General features: G+C 38.9%; 1 protein-coding gene across 1 annotated transcript in view; it reads left to right on the top strand.

The window, feature by feature from the left end:
* The first annotated feature begins 302 nt into the window (after nt 1–302).
* The window catches only part of pdgfc (platelet derived growth factor c), a 45,069-nt gene continuing 32,650 nt past the window's right edge, over nt 303–12,721 (top strand). Inside the window, exon 1 of the mRNA XM_053324084.1 lies at nt 303–610. Coding sequence (XP_053180059.1) covers nt 499–610 — 112 coding nt within the window. The 5' untranslated portion in view covers nt 303–498. The remainder of the gene's footprint in view (nt 611–12,721) is intronic.

The following is a 12,721-nucleotide window of genomic DNA, read 5'->3' as shown; positions in this document are numbered from 1 at the left end:
GTCTCGCTGTCTCTCTGTGTGAGCTTTTGCTGTAATGCGTAAAGATCTGGGAGGATTATTCACACTGAGTCAAGAACGCAACGTGGACGCGCGCTTTAGCCAAAATGCATCTGTGCATTTCTAATGATCTCGAGCCATAGATGACATGCCTGCATTAGGACGCTTTCACAAGTAATTCCCGGATTATTTTTTTTGCTAAAGCCAAACTTTCTGCAACTCAGTATTCAACTTTTCTCAGAACCAACAGGTGCGCACTTGCATTGTGCAGCAGCGGCAGATGTGGAAAAGGTCTGGAAAGGATTTGCCGTGATTTAGGGAGATATAAATTTCACTTTCTCCAGAACGACTGGTGATTAAGATTATGTGGATTCTACTCTGCTTTTATCCTCTCCAAATGTGTCCAAAACAGCACTGGTGTCCTGTAAACGACGCCTGTGTGTGGTGATACAGACAATCCCGTCTACAGCGCCTTGTGATCGCCATCCACCACTCATCCAAATGATCCTTCCATTATTATTCCTTCTTGCATCGCTTCTCCCACAATATGGCTCGGAAGCTGAATCAAGTCATGTCAGCAAATTTCACCTTCCAAGCGTAAAGGAGCAAAACGGTGAGTTTTCAATGTGCTTTTTCTCGTGCAGCAAAGCCATAAAGTTTAACATAAACTTGGGAGTTTCTCACACACACACACATAACAACATGCTTATTCTTACTGGGCTTAAAGCCATTCTTTAAAATGCACATCTTGCTTGAGTTTAACTGCAATGAATGAGAACGTTTCATTCATTTCAAACAGCTTTATCCAGGATAGGAAGTGCAAAATTACCTTTTTACCTTTAAAGTGTACCCGTGTATGTTTAAGGGGGGAAACCCTCTGAAATTCCATGTCCCCCGGGAGACGTTTTCCCTGTGATCATAAAAAAGGCTCCATTCATGCAGCAGTAGACGCTCCAGGCGATATAATTTGCTTACCCTCTGCACTGCACTGAACTGCACTATCAAATTTAGAAATACGGTTTTGTCAATGTTTAATGTTACGTCCAGGTTGCAGTTAACGGTGTTCCCAACTTTAACTGAATAAGTGAATGATTACCATTCAACGATTTCTTGCCATCTTGGACAATTTGGCAATCAAGTTCTTTGGGGGGGGGGGGGTTGTTGGCACGCGTGTTTGGGTGTGCGCGTGTGAGTACCTCGAGTGGAATTTTGTGGGCAACATGGGGCTTTAAGTCATTACCTTGCACAGATGCATCTGATGCACGTGTATGTGTTGTCTTTATTTTCTTTTTCATGAAATGTATCTTATTATTTTCATTTTTCATCTAACTGTTGAACATCAGTTTATCCACTGGGTCTTTACCTTCATCACCAATAGAGTGACTTTGATGAATTATTATCCTCCAAAATATACCAATCCAGGACATAGGGTACTAGAAATATAGTTTACAAAGACAGTCTTGCCCAAACTTTCCCATCCTTAATTGGCATTTGGCCAACACTGTAAATAGAGGCCTCTTAAGCAGGAGTAGCATGCTCTTGCCATCCCAGTGATGTGTAACCAAAATATTTTTTAGGATCATAATTGCAATTTATTTAATAGGCAACACAAACAAACAACAACAAAGAAAGTTTTATAAGACCATAAAATCATCAGGATTTGACGGGGTACAGTTCAAAGCAATAACAGCCATGCATTCTGCAGATGTTACACTAGTCAAACTTCATTCATTCCTCCGTATTTTACAGCCAGTGGGTTTGACTGGCCTTGTGTGAGGACATGCAGCACTGACTTCACTACAGTAACAGTCCGGACTGGGAAATCAGAGCCTCCCCCTGGGATCTCCAGGTTTAATCAGGATGGCTTAGAAAGGAAAACAACAGGGGGGAAGAGGGGAGGGCAAGAGGGATGAAGGAGGTGGAGGAGGAGAGGATGTGTGTTGGTGAAGAGATGTTAAACTGTCAAAGAACTCTTTAAAACAGCGGTCACATTGACTCAGGGCAAAGCTGCCCAGGCCGTCTCTAACCTTTGACTGGAGTGTCTGAGAACTCACCGTCCAGGCGCGCTTGATTGCTGATGGTTTGTGAGACAATTTGATATCGATCTGGATGAGGGGAAAGAGCCAGACCTGTCTGGCATGTTTAGTAGTAGTTGCCTGGAGAGTTATGGTCCCCAGTCGTATTAAACTTGGCAAGCAGCTGCTGATGACTCCATAAGATATCAGAGGCTGTCTCCCATTGAGGGCCTTTGCTGTGTAGAGTAACCATCTGTCACAATAAATGATTTGGACAAAAGTCTCAAAAAAGCTAACAGAATAGGCATGAGCTCTGAAATGTAAATTGTATGTGTTGTGGTCGTAAATAATATGAACATTTCCTTCCTCCGTCTCTACCACTGAGGATTATGTTACAATAACATGTATTTCAGTGCCATTTTCATGTGTTTGCCACATGGCTATAAGGTTTCATGGTTATTAAGAAAAAACATCGCTGAAAATGACATCTGCAATTGCACTACAAAAATGCTAAGTATGGTTTTAGAATTAAATGTGTATACTTCCTCTCTGACCACCACCGCAACTTCTGCTTATGTCTACAAATTAGTATTTTGCTGGGAGGAAAAATCTTTCTCTCACTGTTATTTCACATTTGTATGTTAGACTATTAGGCTAATTGCTTCATGATGATTGACAAAAGGTCAATATGGTGTTGATTTGCGCCCTTGTTTCCTCAATATTACATTAATACACAACTCATTTGCATTACCAAATATATTTAGTGAGAAACAAAAGGCTTACCAGATTAAGTTTTTATCAATTTAACAAGGGATGTGTCTGCAAACCATTCACTGCCAAAGCACAATATTCATACCGAGTGCGAAACTATAACTAAACTAAAGCATTTCATTTGCTTTCCATACAATTTCCATTTCTGGCAGCTGACATATGATTTTAGCTTTGTGGTTATGTTTAGGCCACACAAAACACTTGGTCATGTTTCGGAAAGGATACCGCATCAGGGTTAAACACTGCCAAAATATACATGATAACTTGAAGTATGATATGGGTATTTTTCTAACTTCAACAGAGTATTTTAGGTGCCTTGATCCACCAACTAATGGCACATAAGACATGAAGGACAGTGATTTGTGAACATAGCCATCGTGGATTAGATCAATTGTTGTTGCCTGTGAAAGTTACTATAAATTTCTTCTATTTGAAAAATCACATATATAAACATGGGAGATATGGTTGTGATTTATTATAAACGTTTATAGAGAACGTTAAATTGATGTTCTACTGTCTAAGCAAATAGACTCAGCCATTTAATAATAAAGGTACACTGCACCTTGCCTTCAGTCGTTTTAACCAACAGCCTCTGTGAGGTTGTCTCATTACACTGAGAGAGATACAGTGTTTACAATGCTCGTTTCCATTAGGTTGTGATTCACTGGCAGAGCAGTCGGTTATATAACGTTTTACATCCAGATGAAGATACAGTACATCTCTGCTTCCGAATCACTCAGATCATGTCAGGGAGCGCCTCTTCATATCACTTCTCTGAGTTAAGTGGTCTGGCTTCACTTTCCCCGTAGAAGGCCATGTTTTCACCACCACCTAGCCCACCCATAAGCACAGTCCCAGCTCTTATTAGAAAAATCCGACTGCAGGTATTTGTAGGAGATGCGGATTACCTGCAGATATTCCCACATATCCCCACCGAGCGCCACTGGAGGAAGGTATGCACCACACCAGACCTGCCAATGATCACAGAGGCTGCTGTTCCGCTAAAGATTACGAGATTAGTGGGTAGACTAGGGTTATTAGGGTCACGGGCCTATGGGGAAAATGTGCTGTTTTCTACATATGTATACATAGAGGGTTAAAGATACAGAGCTGTATTGTGCATTCATTAGATTATGATGCAGACAAATAAGTGGTTATAGTGAGAGTTTAAAAACAGGAAAGAAAGTGGGTGGCCCGCGTCAGAGATTATAACTGTTTTAGGTGCACTGTGTACATCATCCATTCATTCAAACGTGACTGGGAGCACAGTTTTAAAAGCACACATATAGAGTTATGAAGTGGGAGGAAATATTTTAGGCATTCAGAAATCTGGAAGTGCTATTCATTTGTTTGCAGCGATTGGCAATTAGCAAACTTCCAAGGCTTGGGTGGGCAAGAAACCCCCCTGATTGAATCATGAGTGCAAAAGAAGAGCAACTGTCTTCAAAGATAACCATGTATTTGCTAAAAGAAGTTACAATTTACAAGCCTGTATACATAAAAACTTATTTGGACAAGTCAGCTACTCCCAGGAAGTATTTTTGAAACATCTAATCATGGAGCTTAAAGTTGAATTCCACACAATTTTTTCTTTTGTTTCTGTTTTTACAGCGACCCACCATACAAAACAGAAACAAAACAGAATTGAAAGAATTATAATGGATTCAACTTTTATACTCATAAGATTATCCATATCTAAATATATAAAAAAGTCATCAACCGATTATTATCAAATATGACCAGACAAGACCAAACATAGTGGTTTATCTACTGTAGGTACAGGCTTATTCTGCTGGCAACTACAAGTGTGGCCAGATGGCATTCAGGTTTCCACTATGTTATTTTAAGTGGTCTCCAGAGTGCTTAACTCTGTGTTTTAATTTGAAATTACGATATGGCTCTTAAACCGGTGAAACAAAACTAGCCGCTCTTGGAATCTCCATTCATTCTTTAATACAGGTCAGATGTTTCCTGAGCCTGCTGCCCTGGGAAAGCTTGTTTCCAGTTAGAAGAAGCTGTACTTTGATGGATATGCTTGAATGAATGAATGCAGCACTATGCAGTTAATCATTGTAGTGGGCAGTGCAATAGCAGTCTATATGCTTGGCTGAATTAAAACCATCAAAGAAAATGGATGGTTCGAATGTTCAATGAACTCAGCGTGAAATAAAGAGGGCCGCAATTACACTGAGTATATCAGCATTGTCAGATGAAAACCACATACATAAAGAGAGGTTTGTCAGCATGGTTCAAAGTGGTTTCTTAATTTTTCAACAAGGCTAATGTAAATTTGATTCTGAAAGATGTATTTTGAATAGCTCTCATGGGCCTGTCCATTCTGACAGTCACTAAACACATCAGTCCCCATGTAAACATTCAGTGTTAGCCAGAAAAAGAAAATCCCTTAATCTGCAGTTGTGTGATTTTTTCTGATTTTTCCACGATAGCAACAGTACAACCCCTCGACCACTGAATACAGGCAGGTCTATGTCTCCTGGCGGGAGGAGTTTTTCCCTTCAACATCTCACTCTGGAGAGGGGGACCCTGGATAAAAGTGTCTATGTTTTCCCTGTCAGCACTATTTGAACATAGAGTGCTGTATTTGGCAAGCAAAGCATGCAGCCGCCTGCCTGCTGTTTGTCATTTCGGGCAACGAGTGCACCATCTCTCCCACCTCCTCAAGCAGTTTTCAAGAGATCTGGGTCACAGGTTTAAGATCTACTGAAGAAATGCCCTTTACAGACACCAAGTCTATCTGTGTCTGACTGAATAAATGTTAGAGAAGTTTTTCTCTTTTCATGCAGACAGTGTTTTGTTCAGATCTAATTAAGTAAAAGAACGGGAAGTACCTTGGTCTCCAAAGAGTGTGTGAATTGACTATGATGTTTTAATGTGATAAAGCTGCTCCAATTAACATGGATAAAATGACTAAATATGTAATCTGAAGGGAGTCACTTTGTAATGATAAACACACAACGAAAATATCACTTGACTCCTTAGTTCCCACCAGCTTTAAGTAGCTTTTATTAGCTACTTTGGGCTCATAGTTTTGTTTTTATGGCCTACAACGTCACTGTTTTTTTCACCTCAGTTTCCTTATAAGTATAATTTCCAGATGCAGAAGGCATTTTTTTGTTTGTTTGTTTTTAATCAAAATAGCTCTGATGAATCCGCTGTATGCTCGCTACCAAGCACCAAACAACAAACATCCAACCAGTGCACATGAAGCTGAAACTTACCAACTTAAAAGAATGAAAAGGTTATTGAACTAACTGAGGCCAAAAAGACAAGCTGACACTATAATAAAGGCCTTGATTTATGATAGAACCTCATTGTATGAATCAGGTACTAATAAAACACTTGCCTACTGGTACTTTAATGTAGGTACGGTGGAAAAAACTAGACTATGGGGAAAAGGAAGTAACAATTGTGCATTTTAGAGGAAAGAAGAATGCATTATACTTTAAGTATAGTGCATAATAAATTACACTCTAAGATCAAAATTGGTTTAAGCTGCATAACCTCAACCGTAATAAGTTATCATATACTGTATGACTGAACTTAACCATTATCAGACGGTTTCTTAAGAAAACACATAGACACTGATATATGCACACTGTCATTAGATATAATTGGTAGTAAAGGTATATAACTTTCTTTTTATTCATAGGTACGTAATAGTCATTAGTTATGAATAGCAAGCTTCAGATTAATCTTGGACCAACATGAAGGTTCAGAGAAAAACTAAATCCTGATTAACATAAACATAAAACAACAAACCTTCATCTTAGCCGCTACTGAAGTGCCCTTGAGTGAGGCACTTAATCACAGACTGGGTATTCAGTATCAGAGTGCAATGGTTGGATTTGCAGCTCCCAGGTGTGCCTGAAACGGTATGAATAGAAATCAGGGTGTTGGTGAGGAAATACATTCATTCTGAGCAAACATTGCCTGGATAAATAATGTCTTTAAATAATATCTTTGATGTGGCACTGTGTTTCTCTTCATTCTGTTTCTTATCTGCTCGGCTTCTGTAGTGGTCTCATTGTCCAGCCTCCGTCTGCTGCCCTCCAATAAGAAACCCACTTTCTGGAATATTACCAGTTTGCAGATAAGGATTGTCAGCCGGTTACACCATCAGCTTAGCAATATCACATCAAATGTTTGGCTTTGTCAGTATTTCATTGAAAAATACAACTTCTGAAAGCCACCATTTCATTGGCAGTTACAAAGATGTTCTATTAACATTTTCCCATCACAAATAATATACATACAGATAACATTTCTATCATGTGTTTTTCTCCTTATCTGTGGAATGAAATTACTCAAATCAAAAAGCAATTTAACTTCCTAAGCGGAAGAACTTGAATGGTGAATGTTATCAGCTGCCTTTGCACAATGATTCAAGTAGCTACAGTCTGACTAGCTGGCACAGAGCAAAAGAGCTCTGCATGAAGCAGACTGATTGAAACAAAAACAAAAAAATAGTAATTGTGAGTCAATTTAAGTGATATTTCCATGGCAGAAAAAAATGTACAGTACATACATTTAGACTTCTAAACAACGTCAGATTAATAGTACCAATGCTAACATTGATTCTGATGGATAGAGTGAAGTGTCTGCCTGGTGCAGTCTAAACATGAAGGGTGGAGTACGTGTGCCTAAAGTCAAGCTTACTTGTCAGAGCAAATACCTGTTATTCACTGTGAGGTTGCACCATTTCCTCAACTCACTTTGTTGTTTTTTTACATGACTGAGTGTTGTCTTGACCTACTGTGACTAAGTCAAAAACACATACAAAGAGGAAGTTGTGCTAACCCCTCACTGGCACTATATATATTTTTGAAGTGTTTTTTTTTTCACAAGTTTGAAGGACTTTGGGTCATAAAAAAATAAAAGATGCGTCATTTTCACTCACAAGAAGAACAGCTGTATATTTACTCACTCTATGCAACCAACACATCCCTCAAAAACATACATACAGAAAACATAATGCATTTCCAACTTTGTGTATTCCTACATAATCCAATATTCATTAAGGGGTGCATCAGAATGTAAGTAATACAATGGTAATTTTTGAGCATTTCGCACTGAAAACCAAGCATGTCAAGGCATGTACATGTATTTATCTCCTAAACTATGTCGTATAAAAACTATGATAGTGTGAAAAAAAAGAGGAGCTCTGAAAGATTGTTTGATCTACATGCAAGAATGATCATCATTCTGCTGTTACAACACATTTTCTCCCTAAAACAGAAGCTTCCATTGATAAAAGACTTGGATCTGCTTGAGGCTGTGAGCTTTTGAAACGTCGCCAAAATGGCACTGTTTTTATACAGAGCTCAGTTGTCCTGCGAGTATTGGTTGTCTTATGGCAACTGGAATTCCACTGGACTAAAAATCTTGGCAGCGAGTTGAGTTGACCTTGGTTACCGTCTCTGGAGGGCATGTCTGCATAGCTTGGCAGATGTCATCACCTCCTATCAGAGAGGTATTTCAGTGTCCTGTAATGACTCTTCTTTTCAATCCACTGGGCTCCGTGAGCATCACCTTGCAGTTGACTGACAGGGAGCTTGACCCAGATCAAGTACTGAAGAATCTCACAGCTGCGTCTCTTATGATTGAATAAGAGTTTCTTGGTAACACAAAACAGACGTGAAGTACTGAGTAGCAAGGAACAAGTTAGAAACAAAATAATTAACTGCAAATCAATTAATAGAAAGTAGTTCCTGATAAATTGACTGAGAACAGACTGCTGCATACTCACTACTTTCTAAGGAAATCAGCTGTTATTAACTGTAAATCAGGTGATAAATGAAACAAATATATAACCATAACTATCATTATTTTCTTGTTTCTTTGCATATTTGTCACTATTTGTGTCTCCTTTTTTTGGCAAATAATTACTGAGAGGTCACTGGGAATGTCACCTCTCATGAATACATAAAATAATGATCAATAATGACAATGATCCTGCAGACATACATTCACTCTGAAACTTTATTATTCTATTAAGGTAGATTTATTTGATCATTACAGCCACCATACACCCTAAACTGATTCAGTTTGTTGTGGGACAATATTTCAAATAAAATTATTACCATTTTCTCTTGGAATCCAGAGGCAACAGCAGACAATGTCACATTGCTTGATAGCAGTAACCACACTGCCCCAGAGGTTATAGTATGCAGACCCATCAATGTGCTATCAACAAACTCAGCTGGTTTCACTTCGCAATGTCTCCCTCCTTTGCATTATGAATGTGTCCTCATGTGTGAAACAGAGCTACTGGATTAATCTGATGCAGCAGAGACATTTCATGGTTATCAAGCACAATCATTAGGCATGCTAATTTTAGAAAGCAGCAATGACAGTTACTGATGCATGAACAGCCTCATACAGTTTGGAATACACATTGGACACCTCAGTGCAGATATGATATGAATCTCTAGCTTCAGCAGTATAAACAAGAATAAAACCAAGACATGTTTACAGTTATTTTAATGACTGTAAAAGACTACTCTGTAAGTTAAAGGTGAGTGTTATAGTTTCTGCTAATGTAATATAACATATTGATGTTCCTTTGAATACACTCAGTTAACCAAAAATAAGTGGCTTCATAAATAATATGTTCTATAAGTGAGTGGACTTACAGTAGGCTACTGTTCAGATTTGTGCTCAAATCCTAAGACTGTAAGGAGGTGCAAAGGTGTTGGTGACTTGTTCAGGTCAAATGTTTGCTAACAGTATTTATCACTGCATATATTGCCAAACCCTGTATTGTGCAAATACATTCTTTATTTAAACTGTACACTTTATGTAGAGGCAGTATGTAGACTCAATATTGAAATAAATCACTTGTTAGATGGGCACTTTCAACAGTGTAGTCGCATTTGATATCAGAAATACTACTGGGACATTGTACTGGCTTGTCTTGATAGAGCTCATTTATGCATAGGGGGAACTGATGTATACCTTAATGGAATCATCTATTTTCTCCATGTAGCATTCATGTGGCACACAGTGCATCCCTGGGGTGTGACATGACTCAAATGTTCATCCTTTCAAAGTTTATAGGAGACATTCTTCTTGTTTCACTTTCTATTACTTAAAATACTCACAATACCAACTCATAAGTCATGCATGCTCACTGAAATGAAGCCACCACTGTGTCTTCTTTATGTGCCATTAGAGTAGAGTGAGAAAAGAACCAAAAGCTATTAAATAGAGATGTGAAATATCCCAGCTCAAATGCATTTAAGGGGGGAATAAAAAACACACCTGTCCCAGTAATCATCGGTGCAGTGCCGCTCCATGCTCGCTGGATTATGTCACCTAGCACATGGTGAGATGTGATATACGACGCTATGCCACTGGCATACAGAGACGGTAACCCAATCACACATACTATTTTGAGAATGTATGGCTTTTCCCAAAGCACAAATAGGTTTTCGGTGCAGACTGGATACGCTCTGCCACGGCATGCTTACACTTGGATCCCCGTGGGAGGGTATCCATTTCTAGGGCCCAAATGGAATGAAAATGCACATTAGCTATTAGGTCTTATGACTGACTGGAATGATTTCACCAACTGTGTGTGTGCATGTTTGTGTGTAGCTCACCGCACACTGAACAGGCTCTGCAGCAATCCCCATTTAATAAAATAAGAATGAAATTACCTTTTAACTCAAGCCAGTTCCTCTGTACAGAACAGGGTTGTTCTGTGTTATTGGGGAAATGTTTAGTCTCTGAGATGCAGCTTCATTCTTTTACACTCTTGGCTTCTGGTTGTTCCTACTGTTGATAATCTGGAATTGTATCCTCCTGTAACACTTAATAAAATATGATCCCAAGGACAACTGACCATGTGTAATAGAAAACATAGTTTAATACCCACTGGATGACATTTTTAAGCATCATTTATAATATCCTAATATTTGGCTTGGTCTCATCTATTCCACAGCCAATTGTACGTTGAGGAAATAGTTGTGATTAATATTGTACAATGTGCAATCTGTACCTTTGTTGCAGTGTGAGGAGCTGCTGTCCTTGTACGAGGTGAAAAATAACTTGGCAGCAATAACTGACTTACTGGAAGAGGGCACTTTATTCATTCAACAGCCCCATGTCAAAAACACGAAGACTCTTCCAGTAAATCAGTCAGTGATGCCGAGTTATTTTTCACATTTCGTTCTCTTGTTACTTGGACATCTAGCCGACTGCTGAAGTTGCAACACTCTTTCTACCTAGCACCGTGTGCCAGTGCGTACTGTGAGTAGCTGATTTGTCTCTGCACACGTTGCCATGCTAAATGCCTGTAAATTTATCATGCTTGATGATACAAAGATAATCTCATTCTGGTGGTTGTTAGGCAGTTAGCGCAAATGTGTGGAGAGGAAAGGGCTTGATGCCTCAGATGCTGCATGGCTCAACACCAGTTGAGGCATACAACTTATGACAAAGTCAGTGAAGTGATGAAAACACAGGCAAGTTTAAAAATGATCTGGAATTACACAGTGACCTGATGGTGTGATGAGAGGATGCCAAACAAGCTTTGAGCTGAAAGTAACATGATATATGCCAATTGGCAGTTTTTTCCACGGCTGCACCAAGACAGTGGGATAGCCCTCTACAAAGCCAGTCTTTGGAAGTAGTGGGTGTGTTATTTGCTGCTGGATAAAACAGATTTCTTTACTGTTCTGAAATAAATAATAATAAGAGAATCCTAATCTCTGAGGATTTGGCAAGTTAGCAGGCCTTTATCACTGCAGACATTTTGTCTTGTCAAAGCAAGAAAAGCACTAGAGCAACTAATAACATTAATTATGGCTACTCCATTTAGGTGTGCCAGTAAGCCTTACCAGTGAGCCAGCATGCATAAAACAAAAATCCTGGAACTGGCACACCTAAAACACCCATGATCGCCAAGTCAACAATGTCAATTGTAAAAAAGGACTTAGTATTGTTGGTGACACAACATATTGTTACAACTTGAAGCAAAGCAAGAAGAAACATGAGAGTGTCTAGAAACGTTGAAAGAATCCCAAAATGTCTAAATCGCAATGCTTAATTAAAGGCCTTCAATCTTGAATGTAGTTAAATAATGTGTTTTTGGTTTGGAATGAGTGTGGAGTGAGTTTGTGTTTCCGTCCAGGTGATCATTACCATGAAATAAACTGGGAAGTGCGCCACTGAAGTCAGTAATGGGCATTAGGAAAAGGAAAACATTATTTATTGGTGTTTTCTTTGTGTTTCTACTAGCCTTGACACATTTGCTGCACATTAATTTGTAAGTTGCACACATGGCTGCTGTCCTATCAGCTCTTTCAGCAGTTCAGTGTTCAGTTTTATTTATAAGGCACAATGGTGTACATGTGTATTTTTTGCTTTTCCGTATGTGCTGATCGATTGTAATGTATATTTAAAGTAAGTAAAAAATGCACTACATGCATTAGTTTATGTTCTGGCCTTCTATCTGCATGAAACTGGCATTTTCACATCTGGAAGTTGTGTTTTTTTAAATACATTCTCCAGAGTGGATAAGTCTAAAATGTATGTTCTAGCACTGTAGTATAGAGATACATTTTCAGATGTCTCTTTCTTGGCACTAAATCACATGCTATACATTTGTGGTTGTACTAATGCATCTGTAAAACAACTGCTGCTGACCTTTTTGCACATGGAAGCAAGGATTTGCAAGCACTACTTACACACAGATTGCATATGGTGGCAGTAGAGCAGCTGAAGACTCTTGTATATTCATGCATTGGTCACAAATAGGGTGTATGCTCGGTATGGTATTGTGAGTCAAAATTATGACTTTGTATTTTTGTTGAAATGGGCCACACATTGCTTCCACTGGCTTAATAAACACAGTAAATCTAAACAGAAAATTTAAGGAAAAAGACCCTCATATTACCATACCTAATGGTACAATA

Source organism: Scomber japonicus, chromosome 8 (genome assembly GCF_027409825.1).
Source record: "Scomber japonicus isolate fScoJap1 chromosome 8, fScoJap1.pri, whole genome shotgun sequence".
NCBI classification, from domain to species: Eukaryota; Metazoa; Chordata; class Actinopteri; order Scombriformes; family Scombridae; genus Scomber; species Scomber japonicus.
Note: the sequence above shows the minus strand (reverse complement) of the source record. Positions and strands in the feature narration are given on the sequence as shown.